Source organism: Schistocerca nitens, chromosome 2, assembly GCF_023898315.1.
Source record: "Schistocerca nitens isolate TAMUIC-IGC-003100 chromosome 2, iqSchNite1.1, whole genome shotgun sequence".
Classification (NCBI taxonomy): Eukaryota; Metazoa; Arthropoda; class Insecta; order Orthoptera; family Acrididae; genus Schistocerca; species Schistocerca nitens.
The window spans coordinates 1,047,535,862-1,047,560,469 of record NC_064615.1 but is presented as its reverse complement, the minus strand read 5'-3'; the positions used below and the strand labels follow the sequence as shown (position 1 = coordinate 1,047,560,469).

Genomic DNA, 24,608 nt, shown 5'->3' with positions numbered 1-24,608 from the left:
TTAACATGATTTGTATTCATTGCATATACATTTTGTGATTTGCTGATATGTTCTGAACTATAGTGCGTGTGCACTTTTGTCATTTGTCAATATGATTTGTACTTATTATGTTTATTTGTTGTAAAAATGCTAAAAAGTTTTACAGTGCGTGTGCACTTTTTGCCATTTGTTAATATGTTTTGTACTCATAGTGTATACATTTTGTCATTGCCTGATATGTTCTGTACTCAGTGCATGTGCACTATATTTTATTTCATGTTCTGCACCTATATATATGTATATATTCTGTGATTGTAAAGTTAGTTAATTAAGAAAAATTTGTTGCTCATGGCAAGTCCAATTGACTCACCATCGCTGCCAAATTTTTGCCCCCCCCCCCCCCCCCCCAGTGGAGTGTTATGTAAGACGTATGCTTTGCCGGCGATGGGCGAGGCATGACGGAATCTCTGACCAGAGAGTAGTTTATCGTTAGTTGTTGCTTATCGCTAGTCTGCGCTTGTCTGCGCGAGTGGACAGTAGTCTGGTGTAGTCGGCGTGAGTCGGCGGGAGTCGGCATATGTCGGCTGTGTGCTCTGCTCGTGACTCTGGTCAGGATTCTGGAGGATGAGTATTGTTGTAGAAGGTAAAGAAGCAGCATTGCGCATATTTAATAATGTATGTTAATTGTAATTTAATTTGTTCCAAAAAAATGCCCCAATAATAATTTTTATAATATAAAGTAACTCTTTTAAAGAAAAGCATTCATTTCAATTTGAAGAATATTTCCAATGCATGATCATTCCTTCCAAGAATAAAAAAAAAATATACGCCAGCATTGCACGAAGCTGTGTCAAAAAATATATTTAAGAGCAGATATAATTGCAGTTTTTATTGAGGTAAGAATTTTTGCTTTTTTTATTCAGAATACAGGGCCGAACGGCAGCGCTGCTGTCCTCATAAAATTCATCAGGTTACAAAACTTTTTTATTATTTTGGTGTTTAGGAATTTTTCTGTTTCGAACTTGACATTGAATGAGAAAAGAATTTTGTGGGAACATTAAATGTGAATGCATTTTTGCACACAGACAATAAATGGGAGCCAATTTTGTTCAGAGGTTACAATCTTTAAAATTCATTTAATTATTATTTTTTGTGGCGAGGTTACACTTAGCTCATTTTCATTTCAATTTTTGTGCGGGGAGGTTACACTATGTATATTACACGATGCCAACCTACCAACAGCACTAACGTGAGCCGCAACACGGCTCAGCAAGTACCTTTCCATTTTATTATAAAAATGTCAATGAACTGTTTTAAGTCTATAGACTATATGTGCAAACGAAAAACTTGTTTAATATATCTGGACACCCATCGAAAATGCCTAGTAACTAAAGTGAAATGCGCCTGGGATACAAGATAAAGAAAAAAACCTTAATGTACAGCATGCAAACGATGTTTTTGTTTTGAACTGCTGTAATTTAACTCTCTCTCTCTCTCTCTCTCTCTCTCTCTCTCCGCCTCCCCACCCTCCCACGCACACACGCGCGCAACAGCGCGGGCGCGCATTCATAGTACGTCGCAGCGGAGGAAAATGGGCTTCCATAGGTAATATTTGAATACTGCGAATAATGATGATAGGTGTTAGCTTTGTGCTTATAGCGTCAAACTTAGCAAAGTGGATGTCTCCTCAGTTTTGTAATTGTTGACTTGGAGTACAAAAGGGCATTAAATCGTCAGAGCCAAAATGTAATACATGAATAGCGTTTTTACGTGCGAGATTGCCGTGCAAAATATCTGTCAAAAGTGAAACAGCACCTGTCGATGTATATTATCAGCCCCTGTAACCCGATGGTATACAGAGAAGAACTACTTGTCACTGTCTCGAGACTCCACCTCAGTATCTGATTTTCCATGCATCGGAATATTCATTGGTCGTGAGAGGGACCCTCCACATATAGCAAAATAGATGCAACACAACATGGAACGACCTTTCTTCTTAATAACAAAGTATGATAAGATATATATTCAAATAAAGCGGAAAGAAGTAGATTCATAAACGTTTATATTCTTACATGATTTTACGAGCGCCCATGATAACGCAAACCTACAACTATAAGGTTCAGATTCACAACAAGCAATCGCAACATCATGTTCTCATCTCACGGTTTTGGTCAAAGCAAAAACTATTTTATCTCAGAGGAGAGGGTAATAACTTTGAATTTATAGCACGACGAAGTGAAAAGGAAGTGTACGGCGCTATAACCAGCTTCCACTGAAACAAGTGTGAGCAATCTTTCAGCTTCCATTTTACTGCTTGCAAGCACAGGGCCGCACCTCGGCTAACGGAGTAGTAGTGACCAAGCAAAGGCACTGTACCCTCACCACCTTAACTAAGCTTCACCACACTATACCCTCACCACCTTAACTAAGCTTCACCACAGCAAGTGAACTGAAGTGGTCCCTCCCAGCGCTTCGTTCACTGCAGGATCTTCAGAACAGCGTGGACCAGAGAGTGATAGTCTTCCTTTCCACACCACAGGCGTCCTCCAAACATAGCAGCAGAATCTAGCATCCACCCGAACCCGGAACGCAAAATGATGTGGCGAATGCTCTTCCAAACAAGAACGATCTCATGGCCTGCAACCCGCGCATCATTCCCACTGATCGAAAACTGACCATGCGAAGAGATTGCTGCAGCGCTTATACATATTAATCCAAACTTAACATTGCAGACCCTCGTAAGGTGTTGCGAATGGTAAGAAATGTGCCGCATTAACCGTCTGCTTTCAATCTGTAATTATTGCTTTTTTTGTAGTTTTGAGTAGCCTCTTCAAATTTATTGACTTTCCTAAGAGAATAGTGCCATGACGAAGGGTCAGCTTTCTTAGTAATACGTGTGTAGGGTGCTTACTAGCTGGCCTTATCAGCTGCAATTAATTTGAGATGATGATCCTACATTTCAGTTTTGATACTTTGGAACATACAGCGATTCGCGTTTGAAAAAGGGGTATCTAATTTCGAAAGGGCTCTATACGAAATTCCTTCAGATGTGGGAGAATATGCGGCTACAGACTCAACACGTTTTTCTTGAAAAATGGATCTCTGAAGATCGAACTCAGCTACTTCGTTTGACAGTGGCTCTGAGCACTATGGAACTTAACATCTGTGGTCATCAGTCCCCTAGAACTTTGAACTACTTAAACCTAACCAACCTAAGGACATCACACACATCCATGCCCGAGGAAGGAGTTGAACCTGCGACAGTAGCGATCGCGCGGTTCCATAATGAAGCGCCTAGAACCGCTCGGCCACTCCGGCCGGCCGTTTGACAGTCAAACACGGTGCCACCAAATCTTGGCGACGGACTAAGTGAGAAGGAAATGAGGATGGAGAATAGACGGGAAAAGTAACGATAACCGTAATGAAGGCACGGACAGTTATAAAGGATATATAGAAAAAGGACGAGGAGAAGGCTCTGTTCAGTAACTTGGTAGAAGAAGAACGTAAGATTCACGTGAAAGTAGAACGTCATGCCGCTTTGCCGTCTGAAATAGCCTTGCATGACATCAGTTCAGTTAAGCCAGAAGCTGTACATGAGGTACCATATACCTTTGGAGTTCTTAATAATGTGTGAGTAGAAAATAGAAAACTATTCAGTGTTATGTTTATGAAATAATTGAGACCACATTGTCAATGGAAGCAAACTACGAAAAAGGGGAAACTACTGCACGGGTTCTACGCCATCTCACGTCTCTAAACTGTTGACAGCAATTAATATAGAGAAGGAGTGAGCAAGAAAGTTCAGGGCGTACAGACCTATGATGAGTTTATCCACAGAAAAGTTAGGTCTAAATAGTGGGGGAGTGGTGCTCATCCTAAGCTTAATTCTGGTAAAGAGAACAGAGGCAACTTGAGTATTTTCAAGGCATTTATTGATACAGAGAATGTCGCTGAAACCACAAAGCGGAAAAATGTGTTTGGGATTCCACAGAAAGAAACGATGAAACACACATAGTAACTACAACGCGGACTGTGTGAAGCTATGAAAGTGGATACTCAAGAGATACTGCGGTGCACTATAAGTGTAGGAGAGAAATCAACGAAAGAAAAATCGGAATAAGAGTAATAGTGCAACTTCTGTCACAGATTAGGTTCACGTTTAGCGCCGCTTTACTAACTGCCAGCAAAGAAAACTCACAAGGCCAGGTATTCTCCATAGGGATAAAGGAAGTATTAAGAACGAAAAAATGGAAATAGAGTTAAAATAAGCAGAAAATTGGGAATACTATAATTAATGAAACAGATTTTTTCGTAGAATCTATGATCTAACATTATGTAAGGACGAGACAAAAAAAGGTTTGTTCGCCAAAAGACATCTGTTGAAGCCAAGCATTGAGAAAGAAGCTTATGAAAAGGCAAGAACTGAGGAAGAAGCCTATGAAAAGACCGTGTAACAACAAAACGTGTACAATGACAACTGCGAAATTCAAAAACAAAGAAAGCGTTTGGTACTGGGAGCTATAAAAAATTATTAAAATAAAAGAAAAAATGAAAAGGCATCAGCAGATAAAACTGATAAATTTCTTACCAGGTGAAGGTCAGGTTGGTTGTCGTTACGTGAAGGTTTAGAAGGCTAGCTAACTACCTTGAAATTTGAGGGGACGCCAGGTCGTAAAAACTACGGCGGAAGAGAATGATTTTAGCGTGTGACACAAGTTACTAAGGGCGCTACATGTAGCAAAAATACTTTGGTTGAGAGACTGGAGCAGGATGTAGATCGGAGACGGATTCACACCTCTCGAAAGACATGAAAATAGACAAATATGCGTATTTCGCCTTTACGTCATGAAGTGAAATTTACTGTTACGCGCTTGACGGTTATCTGGGATTTTGCAGAGACGTTTTTGTATGCTGCGAATGTGATTTCTTCTGAGGCACATTGGAATTCTGTTTTAAATTCGATTAACAGTGTGTTGCTGGCATGAATGCATTCTGGTTTCACGACATTCTACGAATATTTTTTTGTATTTGATGGTGCCAAGAAAGTTCCACAGTTGTTGTAAACGAGAAATCTCCGATAGTTCGTAGATATATTCATTTTCTATGAACCGTGGATAACAACGTCTCGTGGAGGTCACAGGTTCGGTTTACAGCGACCGCCTCCGATTCTTCTGAGGTTTGTAGGCCTAAGACGCTTCGTGAGGCCAAATGAGAAACCGTTAGATAAGTTTAGAAAAATGGCATATCACACCGAAAATAAAAACTTACTTCTACCCTCTGTTGTGTTCAATCGATAAATTTTATTCTATTTCCCAAGAACCTTTTTTCCATTTCTACGTAATATTCGTACACAGACATGACGATCTCGTCACCAGCAGAAAAGTTCTTCCTTGCTAAGCATTTATGAGCAGACTACGTAACAGTAAAAGTCAGCAGTGGACATGTATGGGGAATAGAGTGGATGGGCACCTATTTCGTAGCCAGTTACACACGTACCTACCACCACGACGGCTCATGGTACGCAGCCACCACGTTGTACCGGTGTAACACTTCCAGGAAAGAATAGTAATATTTCAGTACTTGGAGTTGCATATATCATCGTAGAATATAAAACAATTACGGTCGGCTGCACTGTATTAGTCTGGTATCTGAATTATCTGCATCGTATAAAATACACTACTGGCCATTAAAATTGCTACATCAAGAAGAAATGCAGATGATAAACGGGTGTTCATTGGACAAATATATTGTACTAGAACTGAAATATGATTACATTTTCACTCAATTTGGGTGCATAGATCCTGAGAAATCAGTACCCAGAACAACCACCTCTGGCCGTAATAACGGCCTTGATACGCCTGGGCATTGAGTCAAACAGAGCTTGGATGGCGTGTACAGGTACAGCTGCCAATGCAGCTTCAACACGATACCACAGTTCATCAAGAGCAGTCACTGTGACTAGCCAGTTGCTCGGCCACCATATTAGGAAATTGGCGGGTAGTTCCTGCGGTGCAGATGCATCAACTCCAAGAACAGCAGCAACATCAGTAGTCTACACCACTGCAGAATACCGTGTTCCAGTCAGGAAGAGAAGTCACCATACCAACGTGGTAGTATAGTAGAAATGGTAGCAGTAGTGTGCGTTGACTTCGGTGAGTTACTGCCACTGAAAGGAGTTTGCTTCTGCACGATCGGTCTCAAAGGTCAGCACTCAAGGTATCGCTCCGAGCGGTCGGCTCTTGCTTTCGCCGCCGAGGCACCGCCTCAGATACGTTCTCCGGCGCGGCCTTAAGATGCCTGCCCAGTATGGCCAGGGTGGGGGACCTCAGGGAGAAAAAAAATATCCTCCGATAAGTACTTTCCCTCCACTGTGCCGGAGATTAACGAGCTATATAAACCAGCGCAGACGCCTCGAACAGTCACACAACTGCGGACCTCCTCCACTCCCAGGACAGCTGCAGCAGTCGCCTCCCAACCACAGCCGATATGCAGAGTGTCGCCGTCCTCGCCTGCCTGCTGGCCGCCGCCCACGCCGGGCTCGTAGCGCCGGCCCACCTCCCCGCGGCTCCAGCGCCGGCGCCGGCCCACGCCGTCGTCTACGACCACTACGCACCGCCCAGCTACAGGTTCGACTACGCCGTGGCCGACTCGCACACGGGCGACGCCAAGACGCAGTTCGAGCACCGCGACGGCGACCGCGTGACCGGCGCCTACAGCCTCATCGACGCCGACGGCACGACCCGCATCGTCGAGTACACGGCCGACGACCACAACGGCTTCCAGGCGGTCGTGAAGCGCATCGGACACCCGACGCCGGCGCCGCCCAGGGCCGTGGTCGTGGCCGCCCCTGCTCCGGCACCCGCCGCCCACGCGCCTGTGTACGCCGCCCCCGCTCCTGCCCCCGCTCCCGTCGCCCACGCCGCTGTTTACGCCGCCCCCGCACCGGTGTACGCCGCCGCCCCCGCCCCAGCTCCCGCCCCCGCCGCCCACGCAGCTGTCCTGGCCGCCCCCGCTCCCGCCGCCCACGCATACGCCTACCCGGCTGCTGGTCACGGTCCTGCGCCTTACCACGGTTAGAGGACCTGCCGCCCAACAGACTGCATCGTTGTCCACAGCATAGCTCTCGGCACGAGAGCGGTTTACATGAATGACCCGCCGCCGCATCGCTTAACTAACTTCGCCACTGTTGACCCATCGTCGCACGTTCATCGTCCATTTGCATGTACATTGTAAAACATATGAACACTGTAAAATAAAATTTATTTTCTAAAATTAAGTGCTCTTAGTACATTTATTTAACCTCTGATTACTGATGTCTGTTCATTCCTACTGTGCTTGTCAAGCCACTGAAAAAATAACTTTAAAATTGTACCCTATGATTTTCATTTTCTAATGTTACGGGACGGCGTGGGGCAAAAGTCAGTACCGATTGTAACTCACTGAAATCGTTAAGGTAATCCTGTTAGTTTGTGGTAATTATAGACGTAAACATCGGAGTTCACTACCATTAAATCAAACATCTGATATTACTAGAAAGATGTGGCAGATTAGCTGCTTATAACAATTAATCGTTATGAACGACAGACTGTTTCGGCATTTATCGCTGTTGTCAAGTACCTGCGAATACAATTTTGACGAGGCCGTGTATAAATGTGAATGTCACTTGTATTATAGTGACTATATTGCACTCACGTCTCGAATGGTGTTACTAACTAAATTACTCATTAACTACATTCAGGCACTAAAATGATATTGCTGTTCATCTGTGTAATCTTTGTAAACATATAAAGTCGTAAGAGTATAACTGTCAGAATACTGTCAAACCATAATTAACATATTATTTATATATATTAACCAAACCTTGAAAGTTCACCAACGACGTAATATGGACGTCACATCGTTCTAGACGTGATAATAATACGGTAACTTTAATGTAAATGACATTTATACACTGACTCACCAAAATTCTATTCGCAGAAAATACCGAAGCATCTGTCGTTAAAAAAGATTAACTATTATAAACAGCTATCCTGGTGCACCTTTCTAATAATGTTGTCTGACATGTATTATGCTGCTGACCCTAAAGAAGAAAAATCTCTGACATTGTTCTTTGTTGACTCTAGCCTGTTGTGAAGATGTTTTATAATGAAATAAGTGGTTTTGGTTTAAAAGGATGGTAAGGGCGGTACAGAGGTAGTTATAATTTAATAATAAACAAGTGGAATAATAGTTTAACACTGTTACACTTACAACGAAGGCTGTCTACAATTTACGGAAATGTTTTGAGAAAAGTGGATCTGTAACTGACTGCCAAAGGTCGGGTGGGCCACCAATAAGTGGTGATACTAAGCTTAAAGGTCTACAAGCGGTTTTCCGGAGCCGTATAATGTCTACTCTGAGGCTGGTTCTGGAACAGGATATTTCTAGAACGTACATGCGGAGAATTTTACGTAAGGCTAAATTCCAACATTATGTACCTCGTTTCATACATGAGTTGTTAGAAGACGATCTTGACCGTAGGCTTCAATTTTCCGAGAAAATGTTAAATGAATTACTAGAAGGTGATAATGTCAACAGACACAACTCTACCTATGAATATATAAGAACCACATAATTGATTTTGAGAGGCAGTGAAATCAACCTGGTGTTATCGTTAGGGGTGGTATGTCGTGGAGTAATATACTGGGGCATGGTTGTTTGATGGAACAATAACTAGAGAGCACTACGTAGAAATATTGACAACCTGTGCCATTCCGGGCTATAAATAACTCACGATGACTTCAGCTCACGTTACTTCCAACGTGATGCGGCCCACTGTATTACGTAACAACTGTGTGAAACTATGTTGATGAGGTATTTGGTGGGAACGTTAGTGGACAGCAATGGACAATACAAATGCCATCCAGATCTCCTAACCTTGCACCGGTGAATTTCTTCCTTTGGGGTTATGTTAAAGTATTTGGTAGACAACAGCAAACAATTGAGAATTTGAAAGAAGCTATTTGCAAAGCTTTTGAAGACAATCATTCTAATAAACGACTTTGTAAACTAGCGTGCTTAAGCGTCACAGATTGTCTGAATAAATGTATCAACAATGATAGAAAACATTTCGAGAAAGAATGTTATACACAATTCTGTACCTTCAACAAAGTGTTAAGTTATTTCAGAGTTTTTTATTCAGTTAGGTTATGATGATTAGTGAGTTGTGCCCCATGTGGCATTTATTTATTAGTTTCTTATTTAGGCTGAGCAGACAGGGCGTTAGTACCCTCTGATACATCTGACCAAAAACAACAACATACCAAAACATATTACCAAAATATTCACAATAATAAGAACAGTAAAAAAAGGGCACTGAGATGGATATCCATTAGTGTAGCACATTTGAAGCCGTGTTTAGTGTTATCAGAAGCGGAAGGGACAATGAAAGAGGAGAAGATTGAACTCACAATGACAAGGGCTGTTATTAAAGAAAAGAATTTCAGTCGAGAATTCTGTAGACAAGAGAGAGTGAGCTGCAGACGAGCATACGAATGAGATAGCTACTGTGATAGGTCTTTTGAAGTTTGTGAGAAATTTAATTTCCCTTATAGTCTGACGAAGATTGTTCCAAAGTCGGAATCCTGAGATAGAAAATGATTTAGAGAACATGAGTGTTATGTAGTGATACAGAGGAATTTTATGTTGTTGTGAACGAGCATTTTCACTGTGCTCTTGAAACAAGAGAGTAGGAGTTGAGATAAATCAGAGGGAGTGCGGTGATTGAGAAGATGACAGAGCACGAGGTATGATAGTCTCTACACTTACTGGCATGTAATCATGATAATACTGAGTTTGATAACAGCAGCAGGAAAACTATTCAAAGTGTCATATGCTCTGACTGACACCAGTAAATCTTTTGTCTTTGCCGAGTACCACAGACATTATCAATCAGCGAAGAAAACAGATTTACAGTATTAGCAATAAATTTTATTGCAATCAAATATTCGCTTCAAACGTTTGTGGCTAAACTAGTCACCACTGAACAACCATTTTCAATAGCCCATGGGTAATTTTGGGCCTAAGGCTGCGACAATACATTCTAAAAATTGCCTTTTTCGAAAGACTTTTACCAATATATATGGAGTATTTTGTATGCCACTTTCTTTGCAACATAATCGGTAATTTTTGAGCTACATTTTAAGATCCAGCAAACAGCCTTGCCGCAGCGGTACACCGGTTGCCGTCAGATCACCGAAGTTAAGTGTTGTCGTGCATGCCTGACACTTGGAAGGGTCGCCCTACGTGTCTGCCGAGTGCTGTTGGCAATAAGGGTGAGGCCAACTGAGGAGCTACCTGACTAAGGAGTAACGGCACAACCGGTCGCGAAAACTGACAACGGCCGGGAAAGTGGTGTGCTGACCACATGCCCCTCCATATCCACATCGGGTGACGCCTAAGGGCTGAGGACGACACGGCGGCCGGTCGGTACTGTTGGGCCTTCAAGGCATGTGCGGTTGGTGTTTCTTTGTTTCTTTTAAGATGTGGACTACTTTATAGCAAATTTCATAAGACAGCAACAGGAAGTAATAACAGATTTCATCTACGGCCAACAAACGGTTCAAACGGCTCTGACCACTATGGGACTTAGCATCTGTGGTCATCAGACCCCTAGAACTTAGAACTACAAACCTAACTAACCTAAGGACATCACACACATCTATGCCCGAGGCAGGATTCGAACCTGCGACCGTATACGACCAACAACAGTTGACAACATGGCTTTTAGCGATTTCTTTTAAGTATCTCGAAACAGTCGAGGACACGGTCTGTGAGTGTAGAAGAAACGTAAGTTATTTCTTTATTTATTGGTTAAACAGTAACATTACTCTAAACCGTACACAGACCAACAGGTGTCTCACAAGACACGATTACTTTTGAGCCATTAGTGGTGTTAAAGCTGGAATACATAGTTAATCAAGTGGATCTAAAGCACTATCGTAACAGAGCTTGATATCCGATACATATCGGTGAATGATCTGGCCAGTTTTCCGGCTATTCACGACAGAGATTCGTTCACATACACAGAAGGAAATTCCGAGTGAGAGAAGTTCGATAATGTGCCTCACGAACAGTAGTGATATAATTAAAAATTAACTATTTTCTGATGTTTTCCTTTCGTTGTAGTGTGAAACCTTGTTTCTGGCCAAATTTCATGATTCTACGGTAAGTACACTGTAGATTTTGACGAGCGAGTTTGCAAAAATCAGTCCGGGCATGGTGGCCGAGCGGTTCTAGGCGCTACAACCTGGAACCGCGTGACCGCTACGGTCGCAGGTTCGAATCCTGCCTCGGGCAAGGATGTGTGTGATGTCCTTAGGTTAGTTAGGTTTAAGAAGTTCTAAGTTCTAGGGAACTGATGATCTCAGAAGTTAAGTCCCATAGTGCCCAGAGCAATTTTTTTGCAAAAATCAAAATATGTGACTAAATGGTCATATCTTTTGCATTGACTTAGAAGCTTCCAATTTTTATACCGCCAAAGGACCACAGGCCTAAGCAAATGACACACATTTCAGATTGATGCGTAAACCCTTTCATGAAAAGAATAGTTTTTCACCGTTGGACAAACAGGCAGACAGATAGACAGAGGGGCAACAAAGCTATCGTAAAAGGGTTCCGTTTTCACAGAGTGAGGCACCAAAGCCTCAAAACAGAAAAATTTTAAGAAATATAATAAATAAGATATTTTATAACCAATGTAGCGCTAAAGAACCTTCATTGTAGACTTCAGATTGCAGATGGTATATTTATTACGAAATGTGGAAACAGCAATTCTTTAAAATGAATTTAGGATCGATAGTTGTAATCTAGTAATCTGTTCATTCGTAGGCAAACTGAAATTCGACGATCCTTGGAATAGTACATTATCACATAAAATCAGTTTTCTTCCGACTCTAGTTCAGAGAACATTATTTCGTTTGTGTTCATGAAACAGTAGTCAACGTAGGACAGATAGGGTAAACCTGCATTCTACAATTGCTGTGACCAGCGTTACCAAAACTGAGTAATATGTTTTACTGTTCACTATTCTGTGTTACGTTCATTGTGCGTGTGCTGCCCTAGAACCCACGCATCCGTCCGAACAGGACACCTTTATTAGTTTTTTTCAGTAGCAGCGAGATTTTCATGCAAGTGGACGCCCTAGTACGCAGCACTTCTCAGAAATCATGCGGCAGATTAAATGTAACACTAAAGTGCATATAACAATCAATAATAAAATCTTAATGTCACTTGGCAGTATTCCGAACGGTGCAGAACTTGATATTGTTTGACAACTAGAGACTCAATGAACTTATACTAAACACATATTCAGTAACAATGAAAAGAACAGTTACAACGCGATGTTCTGTTCTAGGACATAACCTTCTACCACATGTATTAACAAATAACGCGGATCAGAACCGCCATAAGAAACTCAGCGTTGAACCACAAGAAAATTTCTTCAGAAAATCGCCGTTCATATACTGCGTCATCGCAGTCAACAAGAAAACACCTTGAATGGGCGTGATTTGGAGGCCACAGAGCGATTCAATCGCAAGAAGGATTATGTCTGGCTCTGCTGGCGGCTACGTCTTCTTGAACCAGTTGTAACTGCCGCTGGCCGTAACCGCCACTCCAACGTGGAACCTTATCGGAGGTTACGAACGTAGCCCGCGACAATGCGTCGTGCTTGAGTGCTTGATACACAGCCTAGCGGTAAAGATAGAGAGAGGGAGAAGAGGGTGGGGAGGGGGGGGGGAGGAGCCAGCGCTGTTACCATATACACGCTTAACAGTCAGTGTTCCTCTTCCTCCGTCTTGCTTCCTTGTTGGGTCTTCCCACATTGTCTTCCAGCTCGGTGCTGATGCTTTACTTAGCCGTTGGTCAAAGAGATTACCTGTCGATCCCAGCATTAGCTACAAGATGTATCTGAGACCGATAGTTGTAACCATCATAATAATTACTATTTTCATATCACTACATCCTTGGTAATAAAAAAGCTATAACTTTTGTGCAGACAATAGCAGCTGGCACTGGTACATTCATAAAACATTGGCAAATATACTTAAATGCTTCATGGAAATCGATGCATATTAAAAAAAAGTTTGGTGTGTGTGTGTGTGTGTGTTTGTGTGTGTGTGTGTGTGTGCGCGTATGTGTATGTGTGTATGTGTTTTCTACTTTTCCTCCTAAACCACAGGACCGATCTCAGTCAAATTTGGTGTACATATTGTTACGGCGTAAAGTCAAGCGCCGACACGACAGTCGGGAAAGACAGAGCAGAGACCGCTGTGAAGAAGACGTCAGCCAATTGCACGCTGCGGTCGCAGGTTCGAATCCTGCCTCGGGCATGGATGTGTGTGATGTCCTTAGGTTAGTTAGGTGTACTGAAATGCAGGAGGATCTGCAGCGAATTGACGCATGGTGCATGGAATGGCAATTGAATCTCAATGAAGACAAGTGTAATGTGCTGCGAATACATAGAAAGAATATAGCAGGTCAGCAACTGGAATCAGTTAATTCCATAAATTATCTGGGAGTACGCATTAGGAGTGATTTAAAATGGAATGATCATATAAAGTTGATCGTCGGTAAAGCAGATGCCAGACTGAGATTCATTGGAAGAATCGTAAGGAAATGCAATCCGAAAACAAAGGAAGTAGGTTTCAGTACGCTTGTTAGCCCACTGCTTGAATACTGCTCAGCATTGTGGGATCCGTACCAGATAAGGTTGATAGAAGAGATAGAGAAGATCCAACGGAGAGCAGCGCGCTTCGTTACAGGATCATTTAGTAATCGCGAAAGCGTTACGGAGATGATAGATAAACTCCAGTGGAAGACTCTGCAGGAGAGACGCTCAGTAGCTCGGTACGGGCTTTTGTTAAAGTTTCGAGAACATACCTTCACCAAAGAGTCAAGCAGTATATTGCTCCCTCCTACGTATATCTCGCGAAGAGACCATGAGGATAAAATCAGAGAGATTAGAGCCCACACAGAGGCATACCGACAATCCTTCTTTCCACGAACAAAACGAGACTGGAATAGAAGGGAGAACCGATAGAGGTACTCAAGGTACCCTCCCCCACACAGGTGGCTTGCGGAGTATGGATGTAGATGTAGATGTAGAAGTAGTTCTAAGTTATAGGGGACTGATGACCTCACATGTTAAGTCCCATAGTGCTCAGAGCCATTTGAACCATTTTTGAATTGCACGCTGACCGACCCCTCTCCAGGAGGACAACGCAACAGCAGTGGCATCTATACGAAGAGAATATAAGCGCCGTGCCCGAATGGCCGTTGTCCAGTTCAAGAATAGCTTCAAGACTACTCATTACGCCTGTCCTATGTATCATTGTCTATACTGAAGAAACTTCCTTAATTTGTCTGTCGCCCTTTGCTTGCGACACATCTGTTTAACACAAAATTAAGTATTGTAATTTTTCCTTTTGTAATGAAGCTTATTAATACGATTTTTTGGATTGTTGTCTAGCGATCCGGAAAAGCAGGTTACCTAGACACTCCATTTCGACGACTAGGCAAGATTCAACACATATATGTGGTATCGTGATATAATTTTGTTGGTACATTTAGCGGAATATTCGGCTACTGTCTGCAAGAAGTGTTGCGAACAGAGTAAGTAGCAAATAAGTAATAAATTGTAATGTCGTGCACAATGCGGCAGGTTTTCACGCGTTGTAGTGTCAGGCAACAATCGCTATGGGGATAAGAAACACCAAACATAGTTTAGGGGATACGACGTCATAAAGAATGAGATGCGTGAAGAACTGCCGTATCATGCATGACGTTTAAATTTATTACTTCTGTGCTACTACCTCTATTCGCAACAGATTTCGCAGACAGTATCAAAGTTATGTCATGGTACCACACATAGATCAGGAGATATGAGTCACAAACACTAGAATGCCTGAAAAACTGCCGCATTGCGCATGACATTAAAATTTATTACTTCTTTGTTATTAACTCTACTCGCAACACATTTTGCTGACAGTATCTGAATATTCCACTAAATGTATCAACAAAATTATATCACGACAAAGGAGATGTGATGTCATAAACACTGCGGCATCATGCATGTTGTTTAAATTAATTACTACTTTGCTACTAACTCTATTCGCAACATATTTCACAGGTGGAATTCACTTATGCTGGTAAATGTACCTACACAAATATATCATTGTACGACACATCGTCCAAGAGATTCGACGTCACGAACACTGAGATGCGTGAAAAAATGCCTCATCCTGCATGAAGTTGTAACATATTTTTTCTTTACTACTAAGATAGAGAATGGCAATAAAATGTCAATATAGACAAGTGTTATGTGCTGCGAATACATAGAAAGAAAGATCCTTTATCATTTAGCTACAATATAGCAGGTCAGCAACTGGAAGCAGTTAATTCCATAAATTATCTGGGAGTAGGCATTAGGAGTGATGTAAAATGGAATGAAAAATTAATCGTTGGTAAAGCAGATGCCAGACTGAGATTCATCGGAAGAATCCTAAGGAAATGCAGTCTGGAAACAAAGGAAGTAGGTTACAGTACGCTTGTTCGCCCACTGCTTGAATACTGCTCACCGGTGTGGGATCCGTACCAGATAGGGTTCATAGAAGAGACAGAGAAGATCCAACGGAGAGCAGCGCGTTTCGTTACAGGATCATTTAGTAATCGCTAAAGCGTTACGGAGATGATAGACTCCAGTGGAAGACTGCAAGAAAGATGCTCAGTAACTCGGTACGGGCTTTTGTTGAAGTTTCGGGAACGTACTTCACTGAGGAATCAAGCAGTATATTGCTCCCTCCTACGTATATCTCGCGAAGAGACCATGAGGATAAAATCAGAAAGATTAGAGCCCACACAGAGGCATACCGACAATCTTTCTTTACACGAACAATACGAGACTGGAATAGAGGGGAGAACCGATAGAGGTACTCAAGGTACCCTCCGCCACACACCGTCAGGTGGCTTGCGGAGTATAGAGGTAGATGTAGATGTAGAAGACACTTCTACAGTCGAGTCAACTTAAGGAAGTCCCTGACATCTGGCAGCGCTATTGACATCTTTCAACTGCGAAGTACAAACGGCTCTTGGCGAAAACAGTAGCCGTCTTTAGAACTATGAATAGACGTTGACACAGAGACGTTTACAAAATCCCTTTCTAGACGAGCGAAGCAGCTGCGCCCAGCTTACAGAAGTGTACTGCAGGAGTATATATAAGGTTTCTAATACAAAATTGGCAAAACGAATACCCGGGTAGTGCCGTTAATCAGTGATTAAATTAATTGGGAACGAAAAGAAGGAAAAATTAAATTACATGTTAATACCTCGGATTTACTGTGTCATTCTGTGCTCTATGAAGTCGATGATACGTGAAAAGAAAGACAAATTAAATTGTGTGTTAATATCTCGAATTTACTGTGTCATTCTATCTTCTGTCTTTTAAGAAGTCAGTGGTACAGGAAACTCCAGTAAAAACTGGAGAGGACTGACAGCACAGTTGTAACCGCCTGCCTCGAAGTCCATAAGCCAACAAAAGTCTATGTGGTGCAGCAGTGCACGCAAAGGGTCGGCGGTCGTCACTTTCAATAGTCCCTTTTTGTTATTAACAGTCTTCTGACTGGTTGAATACGGCCCGCCAAGACGTTCTTCCCTGTACAACCTCTTCATCTCATAGTGTCACTTACATCCAACATCTTTAACTACCTGTTGGATATATTCCAGTCTCGGTCATCTTCTACAATAGCTGTGAGGTGCATTTGTTTATTGCTATCCTTCTCCACCTCTCGGTATTGGCAAAATGCCTGTTACAGTTTCAGACAGTGAGAGGTTCCCATTGTTTCCACGGTTTTCCAACATATTTGCCTACTTATTCACTACAAATCTGTTCTAATGTTCTTCAGTTTCTTGATAGTTTCTTCTAGTTTTGTTCCAGTTTTAATAAAGTCTGATTCTGATCTTTTGGTCACACTGTTCTGATGCAGATGCGATCCACCACGAATTCCTCTCCTGTGCCAAACTTTTTATCTCAAAGTGGCAGTTTCAACCCTACACCCTTAGCTTTTTACTGGATGTATTCCAATGTCTGTCTTCCTCTATAGTTTTTTCCCTCTACAGCCCCCTCTAGTACCGTGGAAGTTGTTCCATGATGTCTCAACATATGTCATATCATCATGTTCCTCCTTCTTCTTAGTGTTTTTCATATTTACGTTTCCTCGCCGATTCTGCGGAGAACCACCTCATTCCTTACCTTATCAGTTCACCTAATATTCAACATTTTTCTCTGGCATCACATTTCAAATGCTTCGAATCCCTTCTGGTCAGATTTTCCCACAGTTCGTGTTTCACTATCATACAATTCTGTGCTCCAAACGTGCACTCTCAGAAATTTCTTCCTGAGATTAAGGCCTATGTTTGATACTAGTACACTTCTCTTGGCGCCTTTTGCTTGTGCTAGTTTGTTTTTCATATCCTCCTTGCTCCGTCCATCTTGGGTTATTTCGCTGCCTAGGTAGCAGAATTCCTTTACTTCGACTACTTCGTGATCACCAATTTTGATGTTACGTTCCTCGTTGTTCTCATTTCTGCCACATCTAGTTACTTTCCTCTTTCTTCGATTTCCTCTTAATCCGTATTTTATACTCGTTAAATTGTTTATTCCATTCAACACGTAACTTTTAATAATGGCACTAAAGTCATCAGCAAATTCCATCTTTGATATCCCTTCACCCTGCATTTTAATCCCACTCTTGAACATCTCTTTTATTTCTGTAATTGCTCCTTCTCTGGTGTCACCGCCAGACACCACACTTGCTAGGTGGTAGCTTTAAATCGGCCGCGGTCCATTAGTACATGTCGGACCCGCGTGTCGCCACTGGCAGTGATCGCAGACCGAGCGCCACCACACGGCAGGTCTCGAGAGACGGACTAGCACTCGGCCCAGTTGTACGACGACTTTGCTAGCGAATACACTGACGAAGCCTTTCTCTCATTTGCCGAGAGACAGTTAGAATAGCCTTCAGCTAAGTCCATGTCTACGACCTAGCAAGGCGCCATTAGCCTTAGATAGCTTGTATCTAAAGAGTCTCACTTGTATCGCCACAATCTCCAGATGGCTCATCAAGAACGATGTATACAAAGGATGGATTAAAAGTTAAGTATTCAAGAAGCTACGTAGTTTTCTTTATAGCATTCCTTACGTATCCTGTTTCAGACCTCACTCCATCCTTCGTGAGTTAGCGCGTGCATCTTGGCCGCCTCTTTCAATTAGTGTGCGTAGTGTTGGCAAGTCTGCCGACACTACACCTTCGACATAGATTGAGCAGTAGGGGCGAAAGACTACATACCTGTCTTACACACTTTATAATCCGAGCTCTTCGTTCTTGGCCTTTCACTCTTATTCTTCCCTTTTGGTTCATGTATAATTTCTGTATCACTCGTTTTTCCCTATTGCTTACCCCCATTTTTCTCAGAATTTTGAACATGTTGCACCATTTGACATTGTCTAACGCTTTTTCCAGGTCAACAAATGCTATGAACGTGTCTTGATTTTTCTTCAGCCCTGCTTTTACCATCGACCGCAACGTCAGAACTGCCGCTATGGTGCCTTTACCTTTCCTAAAGCAAAATTGATCGTCATCTAACACAGCCTCAATTTTATTTTCCATTCTTCTGAACATTATTCTTGTCAGAAACTTGGATGCATGAACTGTTAAGCTGATTGTGAGGTAATTCTCACACCGATGTGGTACTACAGACGAATGTTGAAAATTAGGTGACCTGATAGGAGGTTCTCCGCAGAATAGGCGAGGAAAGAAATGTGTGGGAAACAGTGACAAGAAGAAGGGACAGGATGATAGGACATCTGTTACGACATGAGGGAATGACTTCTATGGTACTAAAGGGAGTTTTAGAGGGCAAACACCGTAGAGAAAGACGCAGATTGAAATAAACGTAGCAAAAAACTGAGAAAGTAGGTTGCAAGTGCTACTCTGTGATGAAAAAGTTGCAAAGGAGAGGAAATGGTGGCAAGCCTTATCAAACCAGTCCAGAAGACTGATTACTCCTAAAGAAAAAAAAATGCGTATCTTTCACTCGTTAATGTTTCTTCAATGAAGTAAGGGCCAATCACGTACTCCCCAAAAGTCCAGCTCCAAACGTGCACAACTGATTGTCTCAAAATCCAACCTGCCTCAACCATGGCGAATTATCATCGGCTCAGTAATGCTTATTTCCCACATTCCGTTTTCCATTATTAGGATTATAGGCAAAGAGAATTTTTGCTTCAAAGAAACAATTGTCCTGATATCGCATCAAAGCAGAGCGACAGAATTCCAGGTGTCTTCTGCATTCTCGCTAGTTAATCTGGTGGTAGAGTGAGCTACCATGTGGATCACGAGCTGCCAATGTATTTCGATCGCTCTGGACGCTGCGGACTTGCTACTTACTACTCCGATAGCAATTATTGTCATTCTTGGTGAACACCGTCACTGTCTGTTGGTATAGCTTTTTTTTGTACGACCCAACTGTTCTGTTCACATTCCTTCTACATTCTTCTTTAGGGCCGGCAGGAGTGGTCGAGCGGTTCTAGGCGCTTCAGTCTGTAACCGCGCGACCACTACGGTCGCAGGTTCGAATCCTGCCTCGGGCATGGATGTGTGTGATGTCAGGTTAGTTAGGTTTAAGTAGTTCTAAGTTCTAGGGGACTGATGACCTCAGATGTTAAGTCCCATAGTGCTCAGAGCCATTTGAACCATTTTTTCTTCTTAAGGAAGTGGTGTGTCTAGCTTTACTTGGTTTGTGCTGGTTGTGAAAGGCATTCTTATATATATATATATATATATATATATATATATATATATATATAACCTGCTGGGCCGGGCGAGGTACCCGCGCGGTCTGTGGCGCCTCGGAACGGTCTGCGAGGCTGCCCCCGTCGGACGTTCGAGTCCTCCCTGGCATGCGTGTATGTTAGCCTAAGGACCGATGACCTCAGCATTTAGGTTCCATAGGAGCTCACCACAAATTTCCTGCGTCTGGCCATCCTGATTTAGGTTTTCCGTGATTTCCCTAAATCGCTTGAGGCAAATGCCGAGATGGTTCCTTAGAAAGGGCACAGCCGACTTCCTCTCCCCATTCTTCTCTAATCCCGTGGGACCTCGCTGTTTGGTCCCTTCCTCCAACTCAATTAACCAACTTCCGATACAAGCAACAGAAATTATTGTAGGTCCATTTTAAAAAGCGAACTTGGTTCCGATATCTCTGTATTTAATATAGCTATGAACAGAGTCTATTCGTCATTTAGCAAGTTTTTTCTTGCCCCCTAGTTTCGAAAAAAAAATCTTTATTTTAAAGGGGAAAGAGAGAGGGGTAGCACCTGAAATCGACAGAAGAAATGTTCATTAATGCTGTTTAGAATTTCCGATAGTGGCTGAAAGAAGTGCTTGTTGACCTGAGGATTACTTTCAGCGCCAAAGAAAAGATGCAAATCGTTACTCGTACCTCAGACCCTAAGCAATACTCACAGTAATCATGAAATTAATTCTTAAACTCAATATGATTACAGCAGCCAAAAATTTTCCTTCCAAGCACATGATAACTGAAAGGAAATATGGATGTTTTGTGATAATACCGTATCAGTATAAAAGAAAAACAGAAAAATGTAAGTTAATGCAGATGAGTAGAAAAAATATTCGAATACAGCATTAGCTGCATACTGCTTGACACAGCCACGTCGATTAAACATCTAGCCGTAACATTGCAAATCGATATGAAATGTAATGAGCACCTAAGGACGGTGGTAGGTAAGGCGAATTTTCAACTTCTGTTTAAAGGGAGAGTTTTACAAAATTGTAATCCATGTGTAAAAGAGATCTTTGAGTACTGCTTGAGTGTTTGAGATCCCCACCAGGTCAGATTAAAGGAAGACATCGATGATTCATTACCTCAAGTGGGAATACCAGTAGGAAAGACGACATTCATTCCACGGAACACTACTGAGAAAATATAGAGAACCGCGTTTTGAAGCCGACTGCAGAACGAATCTGCTGCCACCAACGAACGACTTGCGTACTGACAAAGAAGCTAAGAGAAATTAGGACTCTTATCGAGGTATATAGCCAACGGCCTTGCCGCAGTGGTAACACCGGTTCCCGTCACAACACCAAAGTTAAGCACTGTCGGGACGGGATAGCACTCGGATGGGTGACCATGCGGTCTGCTAAGCGCTGTCGGCGCACGGGGTGCTCTCAACCGTTGTGAGGATCTACTTGACTGAGAAGCAGCGGTTCCGGTCTCGTAAACTGATATATGGCCGGAGTGCGGTGTGCTGGCCACACGCCCCTCCGTATCCGCATCCAGTGACGCCTGTGGGCTGAGAATGACGCGGCGGCCAGTCGTTACCGTTGGGCCTTCATGGACCGTTCGGGATGAGCTTAGTTTTATGGCGAAATATAGGCAGTCATTTTCCCATCGCTCTGTTTGAGAGTAGGACAGGAAAGAAAATGACTAGTGGTGGTAGAATGTACACTCCGCCATGGACTGTGGTGGCTCGCGAGGTATGTATGTAGGTGTAAATTTCGATTATGGAATAATGATTTCGTTAAACGTGTACGTGTCGTCATGTATTTTCACTGGAGCCCATTCATTATCACACTTCGCCGGTTTCCCTTCCGCTAAGAGTATGACTTAATCGGCTCACAAATGAGCGCCTGTGCTCGAGCCACGAGCTTCTCACTGCCCCACTCCTCAGCACTGCCCAGGTCACGAGGAACGAGCAAGTTTGTTGCGCGTGCTTACCGCGTCTGTAAGATACGCACTCGTGTTTGTCGCAACGTCTCTGATTACAGTCCGTCAGCGTACGCACTCACATTCTGTGTTGGAGTGGTGGCCCAGAAGCGGGCGTTGGCGCCTGTAATTGCGACGCTCTGTAGTGACGCTGCATTACTTTTCCGGACGTCAGTTCCAACTCTCAATTTGTTTCCTCCCCCTAACACTGCAAGAAATTCGCCGGCATCCTTTTGTTCCACGTTATATCTCGTTTCATAATCTTCAAATTCCTGGGTTCCTTTCAGTTTCTTTTTCGTTTATGTTACCGTTGCTTTAATACTATTTCTCTGTTACTCTCTTCTTTATTAGTTAACCCTCATGGCATAACATTCACTTCTGTTTATTTTCTGGGACATTCCAAACTGTATATCCTTTTTTCGATTAGTACGTCTTCTACAGTTACCTCTCTCAGTTAATACTCAGCAAACCATTGAGAAGTGCATGGCAGAGGGTACCGGTGCACTATATTATTTCTCCCTCATCTGGCTACAAAAACCCTACTTTTCAACATAATCTCCGTTCAATACAACGGCCTTACGCCATCTTACTGGGAGCGCCCGTATGGCCGCATGGTGGGCATTAATAACCTCCCCCTCACCCACATACTGCTTCACGCGGAGTGCATCCTCCGGACAGACGGAAGTGGGAACGTACGAGATACGGGCTGTAGGGTGGATGAGGAAGAACAGTCCAATGAAATTTTGTGAACTTCTGTCGGATGTGCAGGCCCATATAAAGGCCTTGCGTCATCATGGAGAAGTTCGTTTGCATTTTTGTGGCGAGAAAAACTTTGCAGGAGTCACAGCTGTGTGCGACCGGCCGGCACGCCGAAGCTCGGCCGGGTTTGCGCGGCTTTGTTGTGATGAAGATAGACACCTCACCCAACGACTCTCCGTGCTTTTGTTTACTGCCACGTCTCCGTAGACACTGTGCAAGCGTCTATGAATATCTGCGATGTGCTGGTTTTCCGCCAAGAGAAGCTAAACGGCAACTCACTGCTTGGAACGCACCTCCGCTACAGACGCCGTTTTGAAGGCTGCGTATACCGCCGCCAAGTAAAAACGAAATGATCGTATGGCATCTATTGACTGGGATATCCCCTTCGGGTTTCGGCAGACATATTGCAAGTCTTATTAGTTGACGCTAATTCGGCGACTGGCATGCCGATGATGGACAGACAACACTCAGTCCCCTGTCGGGGATCGAACCCGTGCCCTCTTGCTTGGTAGGCGGTAACGCTACCGCTGCGCTACGGAGGCGGGTGTTATCGGTACTACATGAAACTGAAGGACCTGAAGCGGGAATAATCTACGCTGTCCCAAAACAAATTCCGAATTTTTTCAACCAAAAGTGACTGAGAAAAAATGTATTGCACTACTTATTGAACGCGTCTCGTAGATGCTCACGACAGTAGCACATGAACAGTTGTCCAGCCCTACTGAGACGCTGGTTCCCGGACGCCGGACCATAACAATCTGCTCTTTATCGGTGTCGCCTATATCAAGCCGGCTGGAGTGGCCGAGCGGTTCTAGGCCCTTCAGTCTGGAACCACGCAACCGCTACGGTCGCAGGTTCGAATCCTGCCTCGGGCATGGATGTGTGTGATGTCCTTAGGTTAGTTAGGTTTAAGTAGTTCTAAGTTCTAGGGGACTGATGACCTCAGATGTTAAGTCCCATAGTGCTCAGAGCCATTTGAACCATTTTTTTTTTTGTTAAGTCCCATAGTGCTCAGCTGATTTCATAATTTTCGGCCCGTATCGTCGCTAGAATGATTACCCGTTCGTCTCTGCTCCGCTGATATATTTTCCATCCCGAGTCACGTACCCGCAACGCGGCCACGCTTGCTTGTACAGTGATCATAGCGTTCCGGTTCATCAGTGTACTTCTGCTTAGCAAGTGGCACAAGCAACATATTCAAGAACACCTGAACGGTCAACACCAAATTTCGTCTGTGGGTTTGAAAATGTAGAGAGCATCAGTAGGAAATAAATACGGCATAATAAAGCTTCCACAAGTACACTCCTGAAAATGGAAAAAAGAACACATTGACACCGGTGTGTCAGACCCACCATACTTGCTCCGGACACTGCGAGAGCGCTGTACAAGCAATGATCACACGCACGGCACAGCGGACACACCAGGAACCGCGGTGTTGGCCGTCGAATGGCGCTAGCTGCGCAGCATTTGTGCACCGCCGCCGTCAGTGTCAGCCAGTTTGCCGTGGCATACGGAGCTCCATCGCAGTCTTTAACACTGGTAGCATGCCGCGACAGCGTGGACGTGAACCGTATGTGCAGTTGACGGACTTTGAGCGAGGGCGTATAGTGGGCATGCGGGAGGCCGGGTGGACGTACCGCCGAATTGCTCAACACGTGGGGCGTGAGGTCTCCACAGTACATCGATGTTGTCGCCAGTGGTCGGCGGAAGGTGCACGTGCCCGTCGACCTGGGACCGGACCGCAGCGACGCACGGATGCACGCCAAGACCGTAGGATCCTACGCAGTGCCGTAGGGGACCGCACCGCCACTTCCCAGCAAATTAGGGACACTGTTGCTCCTGGGGTATCGGCGAGGACCATTCGCAACCGTCTCCATGAAGCTGGGCTACGGTCCCGCACACCGTTAGGCCGTCTTCCGCTCACGCCCCAACATCGTGCAGCCCGCCTCCAGTGGTGTCGCGACAGGCGTGAATGGAGGGACGAATGGAGACGTGTCGTCTTCAGCGATGAGAGTCGCTTCTGCCTCGGTGCCAATGATGGTCGTATG

At 43.6% G+C, this 24,608-nt stretch overlaps 1 protein-coding gene across 1 annotated transcript in view; it reads left to right on the top strand.

Annotated features, from left to right (window-relative positions):
* The first annotated feature begins 6,390 nt into the window (after window positions 1-6,390).
* The window catches only part of LOC126235529 (skin secretory protein xP2-like), a 29,100-nt gene continuing 10,882 nt past the window's right edge, over window positions 6,391-24,608 (top strand). The window contains exon 1 of the mRNA XM_049944247.1: window positions 6,391-7,051. Within this exon, the coding sequence (XP_049800204.1) occupies window positions 6,466-7,051 (586 nt within the window). The 5' untranslated portion in view covers window positions 6,391-6,465. The remainder of the gene's footprint in view (window positions 7,052-24,608) is intronic.